The 16,399-nt window shown below is 35.0% G+C and overlaps 3 protein-coding genes, 1 long non-coding RNA gene and 1 other non-coding gene across 5 annotated transcripts; 3 read left to right on the top strand and 2 right to left on the bottom strand.

Moving 5' to 3' along the window:
* Positions 1-688: 688 nt before the first annotated feature.
* LOC108854353 (uncharacterized) lies at positions 689-8,961 on the bottom strand. Its single transcript, XM_018627892.2, is given in 26 exon segments — positions 689-1,054; positions 1,151-1,201; positions 1,283-1,360; positions 1,638-1,757; positions 1,975-2,047; positions 2,303-2,365; positions 2,567-2,637; positions 2,912-3,037; positions 3,220-3,389; positions 3,509-3,611; positions 3,709-3,772; positions 3,858-4,399; positions 4,507-5,052; positions 5,688-5,820; positions 5,921-5,949; positions 6,433-6,552; positions 6,700-6,783; positions 6,866-6,952; positions 7,042-7,131; positions 7,405-7,494; positions 7,587-7,651; positions 7,777-7,855; positions 8,017-8,091; positions 8,189-8,359; positions 8,455-8,588; positions 8,591-8,961. Coding segments are annotated over 26 exon segments (3,351 nt in total). The 5' UTR covers positions 8,664-8,961; the 3' UTR covers positions 689-940.
* LOC130511030 (uncharacterized) lies at positions 1,048-1,906 on the top strand. Its single transcript, XR_008944807.1, has 2 exons — positions 1,048-1,503; positions 1,615-1,906. It is a non-coding gene; the product is annotated as an uncharacterized LOC130511030 (long non-coding RNA).
* Positions 8,962-10,961: 2,000 nt separating the features above from the next.
* Positions 10,962-13,372, top strand: LOC108854354 (UDP-D-apiose/UDP-D-xylose synthase 1). The gene is made up of 8 exons (XM_018627894.2): positions 10,962-11,420; positions 11,560-11,652; positions 11,741-11,848; positions 12,159-12,273; positions 12,358-12,491; positions 12,568-12,669; positions 12,757-12,849; positions 12,938-13,372. The coding sequence occupies exons 1-8, from the start codon at positions 11,145-11,147 to the stop codon at positions 13,184-13,186; spliced, it is 1,170 nt and encodes a 389-aa protein (XP_018483396.1). The 5' UTR covers positions 10,962-11,144; the 3' UTR covers positions 13,187-13,372.
* A 274-nt stretch (positions 13,373-13,646) lies between these two features.
* Positions 13,647-13,718, top strand: TRNAG-UCC (transfer RNA glycine (anticodon UCC)). Its single transcript has one exon. It is a non-coding gene; the product is annotated as a tRNA-Gly (tRNA).
* A 737-nt stretch (positions 13,719-14,455) lies between these two features.
* Positions 14,456-16,014, bottom strand: LOC108855203 (histone deacetylase HDT4). The gene is made up of 7 exons (XM_018628962.2): positions 15,883-16,014; positions 15,600-15,670; positions 15,269-15,506; positions 15,122-15,169; positions 14,956-15,041; positions 14,774-14,879; positions 14,456-14,681 (listed from the first exon to the last, which is right to left on the bottom strand). The coding sequence occupies exons 1-7, from the start codon at positions 15,893-15,895 to the stop codon at positions 14,629-14,631; spliced, it is 615 nt and encodes a 204-aa protein (XP_018484464.2). The 5' UTR covers positions 15,896-16,014; the 3' UTR covers positions 14,456-14,628.
* Positions 16,015-16,399: the final 385 nt, after the last annotated feature.

The raw sequence follows: 16,399 nt of genomic DNA, 5'->3' as shown, positions 1-16,399 counted from the left end.
TTTGAATATATTAACATTAACAATAACACTTTCCGTCATATCACGACTAAGAGTAACCTTTTTCTAATTTTTATATCCTTGAAATTTTTTTTTAATTTAAATCGTTTAATTTTGATTTGTTAAAAATGATGATATGTTATTCTTAATGGTGACATGACAAAAGTGGTACTCTTAGTGGTCATATGTTCTAAATTATCATTTTCTGAAAAAATATTTAGATCTTTTATATGATTTTTATAAAATTTAACACTTATTTTTGAGAAAATTTCATTTTAAAAATGATTTATTTAAAAAAAGATTTTTTTAAAAAAAATTAAGAAATATTTTAAGAATTGTGTTCTTTTAAAATTGATTTTTAAAATTTTCTGTAGTTTTTCTATTTTTTTAGCTTTTTCCTATTTTTTCTTACTAATTGCTTATATAATTAAGTAAAATATTTTTTTCTTAAAGAAGCTGACCACTTTATTTAGAAATCAACATGTCACATTTTCAACTTAATAAATAACTAAGCCAAATCGAAAGCTTTTCATGATACAAAAACCAATTTGAATACTTAATATGTTAGCGAAATAACTTTAATGTTCTCAAAAAATAATCAAAGCTGATGAGTGTTAGTATCCAAAAGCATAAAATGGCACAACATGATGACTAAAAAGTTTTGTGCAGTATAAAATCAGGTTCAAGGAACTGATAAAACAAACACTGAGACATTAATGAAGTATTTAAATGCAGGAAAATGTGTGTACAATCTCTTCAGGACTGTACAACTTGAGGAGAATCTTTTACACAACCCCATTAAGCACGACAGCAACTAAGAAGGGCTTATCCTCAAATTTACACCACTCGATTCTAAATGCAAAAGAAAGAGACAAAAGCAAAAGACAAAACAAGACCAGAGAAAAGAAGTAGATATTACTTTGTTGTTGCTTTTAGATTTGATCTACGCAGCAGCTGATTCAATCTTCTCCACAACTTCTAGTCGCGTTTTCCTCTTCCAGCTTTTCATGGTGGCTACTAAATTCACCAGTCCAATGACCTGTGCTTTCGTATATTCCTGTATGTTGTTTACACATTTTCATCACATGTCTTTTACCCCAGCGATTTAATTTACGCAAAACATCATAAAGATTGAGAAGATTTGTTGGTTTACCGGATGAGCCCTTGCCCAGTGGACATATTCCGTCTCTGGCAGATAGTATGCCTGCAAAAAATGAGTGATGATTCCAGTTTTTAGTGTGTATCAATCATCAGCACATTTGATATGTGTTTCTGGTTTGCTTACCTTGATAAATGTTTCGACTATCTGTAACTTTGGCTTAACCTTTGTTGGCACAAAGTGCTGTAGCCCGTTTATTAGGACCTACAAGAAAAGATAGATAACGTCCGCCAGACCAGAATCATTCCCATGCATATTAACTATACCGCAGAGGCATGTTCAAACGACGCATCTGACTCAATATATCAATTTCTTATTCACACTGTCGTATCAATACAGAGTACAAGGTTTGTCCTATCCTAAAAATCTTTGCAGCTTTGTTGTTTATATAAAGTTTTTATATCAATATTGAAACTTATATTATTTATGTACACAATTGAATTCCTGATCTACTGCAGAAGAGAACAGAGGGGAGAGGTACCTGAATATCTAATGACATGAGAGCACGTCCTTCATCAGTACATCTTTTTATTCGAGAGAACCCTTCGACCAGCATCTCCGCAAATATTTCAACTCCATATTGCAGTAGGAGATTCTGGACCTATTTATGAGAAAAAAGAGTTCAAGATGAATACAGCTTTCCCAATAATTTGAGAAGAAATATACTCATTAATCTAATATCTTAATCAAACTGAGTTCGTGCTGTCTGTTGATAATTTATGAAGCAGAATGTGTTAGGGTTTGAGTGTGATAAACAAAAGGCAGAAAGAAAAAAACTAAACAGGTGCAACTACTGATGAGGTCAGAGAGTCATTTACCTCCTGTTGGATTCCTCCATGAGCAAGCCTTGTTTTGTAGTGTTTGAATTCCCCCAGCATCAAATCAACATACCTGTTTAGTTCAAAAAGTTTTAGTCCGACAGGCCAAGTAAACTGGTCCGAAACTAGTTTTAAGAGCATCAACCGTGTACTGAATATCTAAATCTTAACTCAGCAAATAAGTAGGCAGCTTGCAAATGATAACTTTGTACAACACGAGCACTCTAAAAAATTACTTCTGATAAAACTATGAATATCTAAATAGTTGAATATTTCATTATTTAATTAAAGTTGCAGGTACAATCGAACAGCAAATGAAGTAACATACCCATTATGCTCCACTCCAAGCTCCTTGACTTCCCATTTAGAATTAGCAATCCGGTCAACATATCTACAAAATCAGTAAAACATGAATGGACATACATACTCCTAATGAGAACCAATAATATAAAATCCATGGTTCTACTTTACTATACTGATTGCATTCACAGTATATAAATTTATGTAAGAGTTCTAAAAAATAAGAGGTCAGTAAGAATAAGAATAAAAGGCACAAGCGAGGAGAAAGATGCAATCCATATCAGCAATTTACCCATTAACGTGCAGCAGTATCCTTGCAGTTGTCCTATGTAAATGCTCTGTCAGTTCAGGTACGGAACCAACCTGAAAAATCATTCCACTCAATGCAACTCCTTCAGATATATTTGCTACCACAAACTAGTTTTGACTAATATATATATAAAAGGAAGACAAGGAAACTACTTATGAATCATGATCATCCTGCATAAGCCTTTACTTTTTTAAGAGGCGAAAGTTATTGGATGCTACATAGGTTTATGTATAATCAGACTCTATGTAATGTTGTCAACAGCACAACCAATACGGCAATATATTTCCCGCTAAGCCAGAAGAAATCAGAACTGAGAGAGGCACATACCAGTTGACCAAAGAAGTCTTCAACCAAAGAGCCATTTCTTGACATAAGCATAGACTGGAGATGAGCTTTTGATTTATGCAGTGTTCGGGCCACAAGAGAAACAGTGTCCGCTGCAGCACATCTTTCCTATAAGTGATTATCATGTGATACAGAAACCTTTTATTATAACTGCTCTGCTCATCTCATACTTTCATATATGAATTACGTGAAAGTAAATGAGTAGGAATAGTTATCTTTCGGTTTACTAAACAAAACAATATCAATTGTAGTTATCAGATTGACAAAAATTTAGCCCCAAGTAATTATACCTTGAGACTAAAAGATGTGCCTGATACAGATGCTTTTATGGGACTAGCTGGAGTCACGTCCGCAAGACTATGAACTGTGTTGGGGAAGGAAGATGGTGATGATGAAAACTGAGGGTTTATCCATTGCTCACACTCTTGTGATATCCGGGATAAGCAGCTTTTCAAACGATCTGCATTTCAAAAATTTGAATATATAGCTAAGTGATTTTCCTCAGATATTGTAGACTTTCAAAGATATATTGAAGCAACAATATAAACAAAGAGGACCATCAAACAATCAGTTACTCACGATTGGAAGAGTCGGCAACTCCTTTTCCACCTGACGTCGTATTCTCTTGACCAAAAACTTGATACACGAAATAGAAAAAGACCCCAAACAATTGGCATATTCCCTACAGAATTCCAAACATGTGCAAAAGATACTTTTAGAAGAGAAATCCAAGAAGAATAGTAAAGAAACCTACAGAGTTCATACAATTAGATTGGTACCTTAAAGAATTCGACATTAACAATTTCAAGTTTCTGCATAAGCCTCGCGTACTTATCCATTGACCTATGACAAACACAGTATCACAAAAATGACCTGGGGAAAATATGTGATCATTCTAATTTCAAGCATTTGCTAAACAGCATATTACCTTAGAAGACAAAGCGAGGATCCTGTTTGCGCTGTAAAATCATCATTAGTACTGATATGTGAAGAAGAACTCCTTGATACACTACGTGTAAAACTTCGTCTTGGAAGCTGACTATCCTCGTCGATATAGTCAGCATGAAGGTCTTCGTTTTCATCTCCCGAAACAGGACTACCTCCGTTTATGCGTTTTGCATCTCTTATCTTGGGATTTACAACGTCCTCTTGAGTACGATCATCCCCATCAAAATCTCTAGAGGCAGCTCCATTGACAGAGGAGTAGTCTTGATCTTCTCTGTAGTAAGTTAACTTTACTGAGAAAGGGTTTCCACTTTTCAACCAATATGAGAATCCACTCCTGTTTCCACTAAGATCAATCGAGTCATTTGACTTATTGGAGTGAGGGAATCTGGAAAAACCAGAGGCACTTCGGGAAGACATAATTAGGGGAGCCCCATCCCCTACAAGACCGGCAAAATTAATAGCTTGCACAGTACCAGGTGGCAGTTTCGTCCACGTCTCCTTCTCCAGGACCATTTTGAGCGCCTGTTAGGGAGAACAACCAAACAAATTTTTTACCTGCACGTGTAGGAGAGGTGATGCATGAAAGTAACTAGGTTTCAGTCCAATTGACATTATGAAGCTGCACTTACATGCATGCTTTGCCTATGGAATGCAGTGAAATAATTTTCGCATACACCCTTTAGCTTCTCCCTAAAATCAACAACTTCAAATCCACAGAATGCTTCCCCAGCAAGGATAAAGACGCTCAGGTCTTCATAATTTTTTAGGAACTGATGCATACTTGTTGAAGAAGCAGCTGGGGATGAGAGCAAAACTGACACACGGCTTGTTGTCAGTTGCCAGAGATTTCTGCGTCCTCTTTGCAGAGTTTCTGAAACAAGAGCAGCACTCTCTTTTCGTAGATAGTACCATGGTGACTCTCCATTAGATGCTGTATCTCCAAAATCCCTAGAGTCGCCTTTTGTACTATTAGACGCTTGCTTTATTGGACTGGAGGTTTCTCTTCCACTAGACTCTTCAGCAGAAATGGTAGGTACGCTTTCTGAACTCATGGCTGAAGAGAGACCACCATCCTGTGGGACGCAAGAAGTGTCTGACACTGAACCAATCTTTTGAGTTGATGCAGAACTTGTTGAGATATAGCTTTCTACTTGTTCCAGTTCAGAAGCTTTGCCCTTTGAAACCATTAGAGATAAATAAATGAGACTGACGCTGACAAAATACAGAAAAGAACCTAAAGGAAGTTGGCAATGATTAAGATACCGAGCACAAAAGCCATCAAAGAGAGGAAACTGTGACCCGTTACCTTTCGAGCCAAAAGGGAGTAACAGTATATCTTACTAGAATCGAAGAACTTATCAAAATTCCTGAAGCGTGCACAAAAAAAAAATCAAAAATCCTGAACAACCACTTCCTTGAGAAGGAGTGCTTAAATAGAGGTAAAAGTAACCCACATAGTTGTATGTTGACTAAGAAATCAATTGATAGCTAAGACCTGAATACATTTTAATATAATTTCCGAGATCAAACACATATCAATTAAAGCAGGTGAGTTCTATAGAACACCAAACTACACAAATACACAAAGAAGCTTTAGGGGTATGCTAAGATTCTCCCTAATAACAGTGAGTTTAGGTATATTTGCTCACAGAATAGGTGAAAAGGTCTAGACAGAGCCACAAAGGAGTTCAAAACTATGAAATCTGACAGCAAACGCTGTAGTACTGAAATAAGAACAGGGACTGTTTCAAGAAACCTATCAATAACTAGAAAATGTAAAATACTAAATAGAGTAGGGAATGGAACCCACCTTCTTTTCGGGAGCGAAACTCATTATCTCATGGTACGAATATATTAACTGAAATAGCACAGCTAGTGTTCTCAAAAGACATTGCCTAAACTTGGATTCTGGTGTCTGAAGACATAGATCGCTGTATGTAAGTCTGAAATCAATGTAAATAAATCACCAAGAATATTAGAAGTGATTGTTAGGTACTGTAATAGTGTAATAGGTACCAGATAACTCAGGAACATAGAATGTACCTACTAACTTGGGTGGCAGCACTGCTATCCTACAAAAAAAAATCATTCACAAGATCAACAATCTGATTTATCTTGACATTTTGACCTTTTAAGAGTCATTTCAGTGCTCAGTAGGATGAAGTAAAAACACATATCCGCAAATGGCAAACATTACATGCAGAAGAACTGAAAATAGATCATAACATGTAAAAGAAACTGTAACCATCTTGACATCTTCAAAGTATGAGTGATTTCATCTTTTCGGAAAACAACACTTTCTAAGCATTCAATAATCTATATACTTAACATATATTACTACTTTCAATCGTCCGCTTTCATGCTCTGCTAGGATCAAAAGTTGCATCTAAGCAACAAAGGAAAACGCTTGCGCCTTACACTAGAAAAAAAAGTAGAAAATAATTGCAACACAAGCTAGCTCAATACATGATCTAACCATCCAAGAATGCACGGCTACATCCACTACCTAAACATCAAGTCTATAGGAGCCACAATTGAATATCTAGGTCACATACCTCCCCAACAACGGTCTTTAGCACTGAGTGCGTTTCTGAGATAACTTCTTGCATAAAGAAGCTCTGTATCTTCTCGGCGAGACCAGAAACATCACCGATCAGTGCATAAGCGTCAAGGACCTAAAAGTATGAGCACATAAAAAGTTAAATATTGCCACCGAAACTAATTTCTAGTTCTCCGACTAAATTTAAGGCCAATAGTCCAATCTTTATTACATTAAATCTTGAAGGAGAGAGCCTAACAAGAGAGTGACTTGGATTACTAACCATTACATAACTATCTTCTTTGAACTCTTGGCAAACGCCCAACAAAAGTGAATCCAGCTTATGAAGAGTTCTTCCTAACCAAACCTTGAAAAGAGTATGAGAAGCTTAAACGACTGACAAATAAAATTATGAGGGCAACAGTTGGTCATGAATAAGTCTTAACTACCTCAACACCACGGGTCATCTCTTGGATTGCTGAAAACTCGGATAGACTGTCAAGAAGCTGTAAGTACTCAGATAAAACTTGAAATGCCTACATAAACGGAATAAATTTCCTGGTATTTTGTTAGTTCCTAGCATAAGATCGCCACAATTCTTATACGAAAAAACAAGTAAATATACCTTGCAATAGTTTCCTTCATCAACAAGGTCTTCAAGACTTGACTGCATTACTCTTGCATAGCGAAGATCGGTTAATATAGGAAGCATGTCCTGCAAGTAGAATTAAACATTTATGCAGTTCTAACTGCAAAGTTTCTAGACAAGCAAAAAAAACACAACAGAAAGAAAAAAAATGTCTTTCAATGTTTGGATCCTTGTCCTAACAGTATTCTTGGTCATTAAAGAATAAATTTGTACATAAACTTCTGAGCATGCAAGCGGAGTATCAGCAGGAAACTATAAAGTATGGACAAAATTTCAAGAAAACAGGTTGCAGAACCGATAGTGGAGGCTAGATGGTCTGAAATAAATAGGGGAGCGTACCAGAAGAGCTTGCTTCTTTTTGGAATGAGTGTGTACAATAAGATCTCTTGAAGCCTCATTCATGGAAGAAGTCAAATTCCGTCTTCCGTTCTGGCAATAACGCACAAAAACACGTTCAAAAACCAAGGCGACACCAAATGAAACCATTGCCTGGCTTTGGCAAATTTAGAATAATTCCTTACCTTGCAGATGACATTTGCAACCTTTAAATCTTTTTCCAATTCTCTAACCAGATTCATCCCCTTCACTAACCAAAAGTGAATATTAGTATTCACAAAAACGGAACACATATGGTCTTCCTCCCAGTTGACATGAGTTCCTCTTAAGTCTGAAGAAAAAAAAAGAGGAGTCATTACAAATTTAGGTACTCACCCATTACTTCATGATGCTCCATAACATGATGAGACAGATCTTCTGCCACGCTATCTAGCTGCACCAACCTCAGGGTGGCCTATACAGTAGAAAGAAACATGTTACACTTAACATTCAAGGGGAGTTGTTATTATTTCAAGATACACGCATAATATTCCACCAGACAATATTAGTAAAATGAGCAAAAAGAAACATCTGTTAACACTTAACACCAGTTACTTGAAAAGGATCTTCTAGTACCTGCTTCTCAAAATAAGCAAGTTCACTTTGATCATCCGGAATATTCTCCAGAATATGCCTTACTGGATCAAAGTCCTACACGAGAATCCAACAATGAAATGATAGTGACGAAATGATATATCTCTCTCAATAACCAAAATAAATATATATAAAATGATGGAATGCCACAGACCTCTTGATAGAAGCCTTCTTCAAGCTCTTCGACTAGTTGAGGAGGAGGCATGTTGTTACCATAAATAGAGCTAAGCTCAGTGGCAGTAGAAGAAATACTCAATCTCTGATCAGGAGGAAGCCCAGCCAAAGCACGAGCAACAGCAGCTGCAGCCGTAGCACGTGCCGGAATCTACACAACAACACCAACAAAAAGAAAAGAAGCTATTTAGTTTTTTTTCAAAATTGGAAGCTGAGAGTGAATGAAACAAGTAGAGCTACAACTACCTCAGGGCGATCAGAGAAGGAAGAAGAAGGTAGGAGTCCGAGTGATTTAGCGGACTTGACAGAGCTGAGGAATTTTTCGCCGACTTTGGAGAAATCCATGGTGCCTCCTCCGTGGCCTTGGGATGATAATAAGAGAAAAGCCTTGAGCGCTCGAAGCCGTTTAGATCGGCGCCGCCATTGAAGAGGAATGGGAACAGATTAGGCTGCATATCATTTCCAGATCATTCATTATCAGTAGATCCAAATCCAAATGGGAAGACGTTGTATAGATGATTCTTGAAACAAATAATCAGATAGAAATGTCTGTGTGACGGATCGAGGAGTCTCTAGCGGAAGATGGAGAGGATCTAGAGAGGTTCTGAGGAGGAGGAGCTTGTTGAAGATGAAGATTTTGTGTTGTTTCCAGTGCCTTTTGTTTTTTTTTTGCCCAACAGGAATGGTCACTTTTTCTTTAACCGTCTTTCTTCCAAATTTGATGTATTGCTGCTCCAATCCATCTCTACTCATACTCAAACCAAATTAGAATTGAACTGTTGACAAAAAAAAAATTAGAATTGAACTGAGAAAACATGTGACAGTATTTTAAAAATTATTCACCATATACTAATTAAGAAACTAAATTATCAATGATTGATTTATGCGGTTAACTAATTGTAGAAATGGATAACAAACATGATAGCTCAACAAAGTCATCAAGTGCAAATAGTTCTACATTGTTTTTTTTTTTTTTGAGAAAGAAATAGTTCTACATTGTTGAGTTTATCAGATAACATAAATGATAAACATTAGAAAGAGGTGAACTTGCAAATTTTGATGGTTAGTGCAACGAAGGTAAGTATAATTTTCTGCAGGTTTAAATACTACAAAATAATTTCATTTAATATATATGAAATCATTTAGATTAAAGATTTTTTATAGTTCATAAATACAAGATTACACTCACTCAAACTTAAATAAGTTTTAAATTAATTTAAATATTATATATAAATAGATTATTAGAGTTGATAAACTAGGGATGTTCAATTCGGATATTGTTTTTTTTTTGATTTTTCGCTATTTCGATATTTTGGTTTATAAAAAATAACTAGCATATTAAAATTATATTTACTTTGGTCTTGTTCAGATTATATACTATATTTTGGTTTATAAAAAATAACTACCATATTAAAACTATGTTTACTTTGGTTTTATTCGGATTATATACCGTATGTTTTTTATTTATTCGATTTTATTTCAAAAAGGCATAAATTTATTTATCTATTAAAATATTTTATGAATGTTACTTTAAAGATATTTCAGTTTATAAATAATATATTTTCTATTTAAAATAATTAGTAAAAATATTAAATTAATAACTATAAAAGTTTTTGTAGAATGAAAATAATAAAAATTAGTAATCCATAATATTATAAATAACTAAATATTAGCATACATATTTTTTTAACAAAAAAGTAAAATTTATGTTTGATTTAATTTGATAAAATGAGACATAAATTTTAACTTAAAATAAAATATTAAGTAGTAAAATCAACATTTTAAATATAAAGATCATATCAATAAATAAATTATGCATATATTATTAATTATCATGTATAATTTACATATACTTATACTATTATATTTTAATTGATCGATTTATTCAGTTTATTTGGTCTAATCGTTTTATATACCAAATTATATCCATATACCATATTTAAAAAAAAATTGATATACATTCAGTATATTCAGTATTACCAAATCTAAACCACTCTCTATTTCGGTTTGGTTCGGTTTTAATTAGTTCAGTTTTACCAGAAAACACCCCTGCAATAAACTGAAATCAAATAAGTTTATCAAAAATATATATATATATATATATCACACACTTAATTAAATAAAATTACAAATATTTAATTAAAATTCTAACGAGAAAGATCAAAATGATTGAAAATGAAACTATGTAATATATTATATTAGTTCCTATTAATAGAAATATAAAATAATATAATTATATATATACTAAATAAAAAATTATTATTTTCTTGATAATTTTTTGTTAAAAATATTCTAGTTATATTATTAATATGCATGAATAGTTTACAAAAAAAAAAGATCTTTCCCAAATGGATAGAGTATTAATTATTTTTAAAATAATTAACTAAATACTTAAATTGACTAAATACAATTGGTTAATAATCATTGAGTAGTATATAATAAATTAAACAATTATTCTAGTTATAAATATTCATTATATTATTAATATTTATGAATACTTTACAAATTTCTTTCCGAAATGGAAAGAATATTAATTACTTCTAAAATAACTAATTAAAATATTTAAATTGATTAAATATATTTGGTTAATAATCATTGAGAAGTATATTATAAATTAAATAATTATTCTAATTATAAATATTCATTATATTATGAATATGCTGATGCATGAATACTTTACAAAAAAAAAATCTTTCAGAAATGGATAGAATATCAAGTACATACAAATGACGCGCCGGTGCAGAGAGCAAGATACTTCTAACGAGATTTGCTTCCTTTCACATCCTCTCCCACTCATAAATATCTCCACCGTCACCACTCTCTCTCTCTCTCTCTCTCTACACTTTACAGCCAGTTGTTATCTCATAGAGAGAGAAAGCGCGGGATCCTCGAAACGATCCCTCTCTCGTAGTTTCTGATCTCAAAAATTCTCAAAAATGGCGAACGGAGCCGGAAGAGTGGATCTGGACGGCAGGCCGATAAAGCCGATGACGATATGCATGATCGGCGCCGGAGGTTTCATCGGCTCTCACCTCTGCGAGAAGCTCCTGAACGAGACTCCACACAAGGTGCTCGCGCTCGACGTGTACAACGATAAGATCAAGCACTTGCTGGAGCCGGATACTGTCGAGTGGAAGGATCGGATCCAGTTCCACCGCATCAACATCAAGCACGATTCCAGGCTCGAAGGACTCGTCAAGATGGCGGATCTGGTACGAATAAGAAAACTGTTTGAGAGAGAGGGATTGAAAATGAAATTGAAAAGAGAGTCAGATCTGGAATCCGTTTAAGTCTTTGATTGTTATCATACTGATGATTGATTAGTTTTTGATTTTGCTTTTTGCTTTGCAGACTATAAATCTTGCAGCGATCTGTACTCCAGCTGATTACAATACGCGTCCTCTTGATACAATCTACAGCAACTTCATCGACGCGCTTCCAGTTGTATGTGTTTATTGTTTGAAGCAGTTTCATAGAATTTTGGAGAATAGTGTTTAGTTGATTTGGTTAATGTGTTGATGATGTATGTTAGGTTAAGTACTGCTCTGAGAACAACAAGCGTCTCATTCACTTTTCTACCTGTGAAGTATATGGCAAAACCATTGGAAGCTTTCTTCCCAAGGATCATCCTCTCCGCGAGGTCAGGCCTTAATTGTCTTTTTACCTGTGAATGAACTTGTTTCAGCTACCATGTTTCTCTTATTCATATGGCTGTTGTTACATGATTTAGACTATGAATGACTCAGTAGATACTTGTTAACAAAGAAAACTTTTTGTATTCAGTTAAGAGTTTAGCGAACTAGTTTATCAGCCACATAGGGAAGCCTGTTTTTTATTTTATTACGAGTGTTATTCAATTAAGGGAATGTCTGCGATCTTAAAGTATATAGAAAACATGGTTCCTCGACCTTCATTGTTTACAAATGTTTGATTTGTGGTGCTTTCTACAGGATCCTTCTTTTTATGTTCTTAAAGAAGATGTTTCCCCTTGCATATTTGGTTCAATTGAGAAGCAAAGGTGGTCATACGCTTGTGCAAAGCAGTTGATTGAGAGACTCGTTTACGGTAAGCATTTTCAAAAAAGAAAGCATGTATATATAATGTGGTAAGAACCAAACGGTTTTTACTTCACTTGTTTTCCTGTGACAGCTGAGGGTGCTGAGAATGGACTTGAGTTCACCATTGTTAGACCTTTTAACTGGATTGGACCTAGGATGGATTTCATCCCCGGCATTGATGGTCCTAGCGAAGGTGTCCCTCGTGTTCTCGCCTGCTTTAGTAATGTAAGTACAAATCTGTGTCTATATCAAATGTTAGTTTTAATGCAAGCTTTTGAGCTGATGTATTGCCATCTTCCAGAATCTTCTTCGCCGTGAGCCTTTGAAGCTTGTTGATGGTGGAGAATCGCAGAGAACTTTTATCTACATCAAGGATGCTATCGAAGCTGTTCTTTTGATGATCGTGAGTGCTCTATTGGCTAAGACCACCCTTTGTGCTTTTCGTTTACAAACTGTTAACCTGCAATGACATTGTGTGTTTGTGGTTCAGGAAAACCCGGAGAGGGCCAATGGGCATATATTCAATGTAGGCAACCCGAACAACGAAGTCACAGTACGACAGCTTGCTGAAATGATGACCGAGGTGAGGAAGATTGGTTTGAAAACAGCAAAAAGAAATTTACTTTCTTTTCTTTTTGTCTTCTGGTTCTCAAAATGAAACAATGTTTCAGGTTTACGCAAAAGTGAGTGGAGAGGGAGCTATAGAAAGCCCGACGGTTGATGTAAGCTCAAAAGAGTTTTACGGGGAAGGTTATGACGACAGTGACAAGAGAATCCCAGACATGACCATCATAAACCGCCAACTGGGATGGAACCCGAAGACATCTCTGTGGGACTTGCTGGAATCGACCTTAACCTATCAGCACAGGACTTACGCAGAAGCTGTGAAGAAGGCAACATCCAAACCAGTAGCTTCCTAAGATGTTACAAGTCCAACAGTCATCAACACACTCATTAAAGACGCCCTGATTTTGGCATTTTTAAAAACTCTATTCGATTCTTTTCTATTCACATCCCGTAGACTCTTTTTTTACCTTTCTTCTTAAGAAAACAACCTTGTTACGCTGGTCCGTTGTTCTCAAATATACCGTCTATTTTTTGTTCTCCTTCAAGCTGGTGTCTTTGGCCATTCATGTTGCGTCTATCGGTAAGCAAAATGTTAATCTTTTGTAGCGGAATGAATTTAGCGAGAAATGTTTCGTTAGTACTTAGTAGTATTGTAAGATGGTTCGTTTCATAGACGTATATATACACATGACACATCTGTTGTTCACTTGTATCGCACTCTTAACTAAGGTTTTTCTCTTCGGCCCTGACAATCAATAAGATTAGGTGTGTAGTTTTATACACGTGACCAATTACGAACAAAATAATCGTCAAGCGTCTGTAGTCCAACGGTTAGGATAATTGCCTTCCAAGCAATAGACCCGGGTTCGACTCCCGGCAGACGCAATTATAATTTTCTGTTTTTGGTTTTGTTGTAGAATTTTGTTTGTCTCTCTGCTTGGTCGCATAATTGACATGTTTTTTTGGACAACATTGACATGTTTGTTAACACTTAAAAATAAAAGAAAAAAAAGTATCTAATTTCGACCAAAAAGAAAAAAAAGTATCTAATTTATATTCTGAAAAGAAAAAAAAATCATCTAAAAAGATACCTTTTTGAGAAATTTTATTTTGTGATACGTTTCAAAAGAAAATGAACACTATAAAAGAGTTATTTTATAATTTCTTTACGAATATTATCATTTCACAATCAAGTTTCTTCTCAGTTGGACCCCTGATGATTCTACTAGGTGAACCTAAGGCGCACATATATAAACCAGGTCAGTAAGCTCACAGTTAAAGGTTAAGGTTTTAGACTATTACATCCATGACTGATTACCCCAAGTCTTTCCACGAGAGTGTTCATCTAACTAAGACCAGTACTTCGCTGAAATACCCAATACAATCCAAGAAATACTACTAGCATTAAAAATATCCTTCAATGATCTGATTTATTCCCAGAACCAAGTTCTATCCCTCCTGAAGTTAATAAGATTTGTTATAAGCTGAGGGATTTTGTACTGTCACAAATTTCCACCCACCAAAATGTGTATTGAGTTATTGACTTCCAAGTCTCTCACAGGTGATTTCAAGAAGACAACCAAAAAGTTTGACTGGTTTCCCATTTTGTACTCATTTTGCCAAAGGCAAAAAGCATATTGTTACCATTCATTTGAAATTAGTAAATAACAAAAAAGCATATTTCAATGATTTAACAATCCAAAATCCTCACAAAGTAAAACTCAACAATTCACCACAATAGGGAAAAAATACTATCAAAAATTCATATGAAAAACACTGAGTCTTGTCTCTTTCTCTAGTTTCTTTTTGGAGGATGAACACCGCCGCACTTGTGCCCCTTATGCCCTCCTGCACCAAATCAGTTTAAACCAACCATTAATAAAAATTTCATATTCAAAGTAATGAGACTTTAATTTCTCTATCTTAAGTTTTAGTATTACCTGATGGCTTTTGCTGATTTGCAACTTTGGCTTTCTTTGACGCAACTGCGTTGTTGTTATTGTTAATTGCTCCACCATTTGGTCTCTTCTTGCTCGGAGGCTCAACCTATTTTTGATTCAATCAGATTATTCATCCCAAAACTCATAAAAGCTTTCAAAGAGTCAATTCTCTACGAAAATACCTTTACAGGTGTTTCGTCATCTTCTTCAGAGTCATCCTCATCCTCATCAGACTCACCTTCAATGTTGGCGTTTGATTTCTCCAATTCTAAATAAACAATGTCAAAGTTAGGATTCATAATAACAAAGCCACAAAAGTAAAACTTCAAGACAGTAAACTAGACTTACGATTTTTAAACATATCCATGGGAATACCCTCATCCTCTGAATCAAAATCTGCAAAAAAAAAAAAAAAAAAAAATTAAAAAAAAAGATTACCTTTCAAATACATTCATAAAAATAATCATAGCATCGAAACATTGGAATGGAACTCACCAGAGTTGAGCTCATCATCCATAGAATCAACGGTCTTGTAACCAAGAAGATAGACACCGGTGGCTTTGCACTCATGAGAAATCTCAAAATCTTGCTCGAAGATGAGATCGAGAGTAACTTGAGGAATCTTCTGAGAGAGGTTTCCAATGAGAATCTTTTGCTTATCATCATCACCACCGACCTTGACAAAGACCTGAACAGTCTTATCTCCAACCTTGTTGAACTCACCAATGGCAATCTGAGACAGAACCAAAGCCACAAAAACAATCAAAAACAACTAAAAGAAGAATCTTTTCAAGGAAATGATTTAGATAATAATTTGATAACAGACCTGAGAGACGTGGATCAGATACCCATCTTCCTGTTCGACCTTGGTGGGCTTTCCAGGCTTAATCTCAATACCTACAAACATAACCACATATGTTCAGACAAAAGCTCACTGAAATAATATGTTTTGAAACCAGAACACACAATGATACTAAAAACAATGTACTGACATAAGCAATAGGGACAAACAGAAAGGTTCATCAAAACGATACTCATGTCGGAAACAGTGGAGCTGAAAAGGAGTTCCAAAGTAAGTTATAAAGAGATAGTTTCAGAAAGGGACTTACCCCAAAACTCCATAGCTAGCGAGCGAGGTGGCTGCTTGAAGATGAAGAATGAGATTAGGGTTTAAAAACTGGTTTGAAATTAAAGGTTTAGGACGAAGCCGCTTCATTTATAAGGATGCTGGTAGGGTTTTGAATACATTTTTTGGGGGTTAGCTATTTAATGGGCTTTTATTTATAATGAGCCTATTTAGGATCAGCCTTGTTTGATGGATTTTATATGAGGCTCACGAACCATATCTATCTCGAATTCGAACTCTCGTTGATATTCTTCTCAGATTCTCTGGAATCCTAGTAAAAACGATTTCAGGAATTAGGAGACTTGTTCATGTTGGATTTTTCGAAGTTTTGCATAAATAGATGGTTTCTTCATCTGCTACCCTCGACCATCCATCCAGCCATCAATGAAGAATAACGAACCCTACCATCACATCAAAGAAGATGAAACAAATAAAAATGTGAATGACAACAACGATTCCTAATTAGCCAAAGGGACGAATGTGTTAATGTGAATGAAAGT

This window comes from Raphanus sativus, chromosome 4, assembly GCF_000801105.2.
Source record: "Raphanus sativus cultivar WK10039 chromosome 4, ASM80110v3, whole genome shotgun sequence".
Lineage (NCBI taxonomy): Eukaryota > Viridiplantae > Streptophyta > Magnoliopsida > Brassicales > Brassicaceae > Raphanus > Raphanus sativus.
The sequence above is the reverse complement of the archived record's forward strand: the minus strand, read 5'-3'. Positions and strand labels throughout refer to the sequence as shown.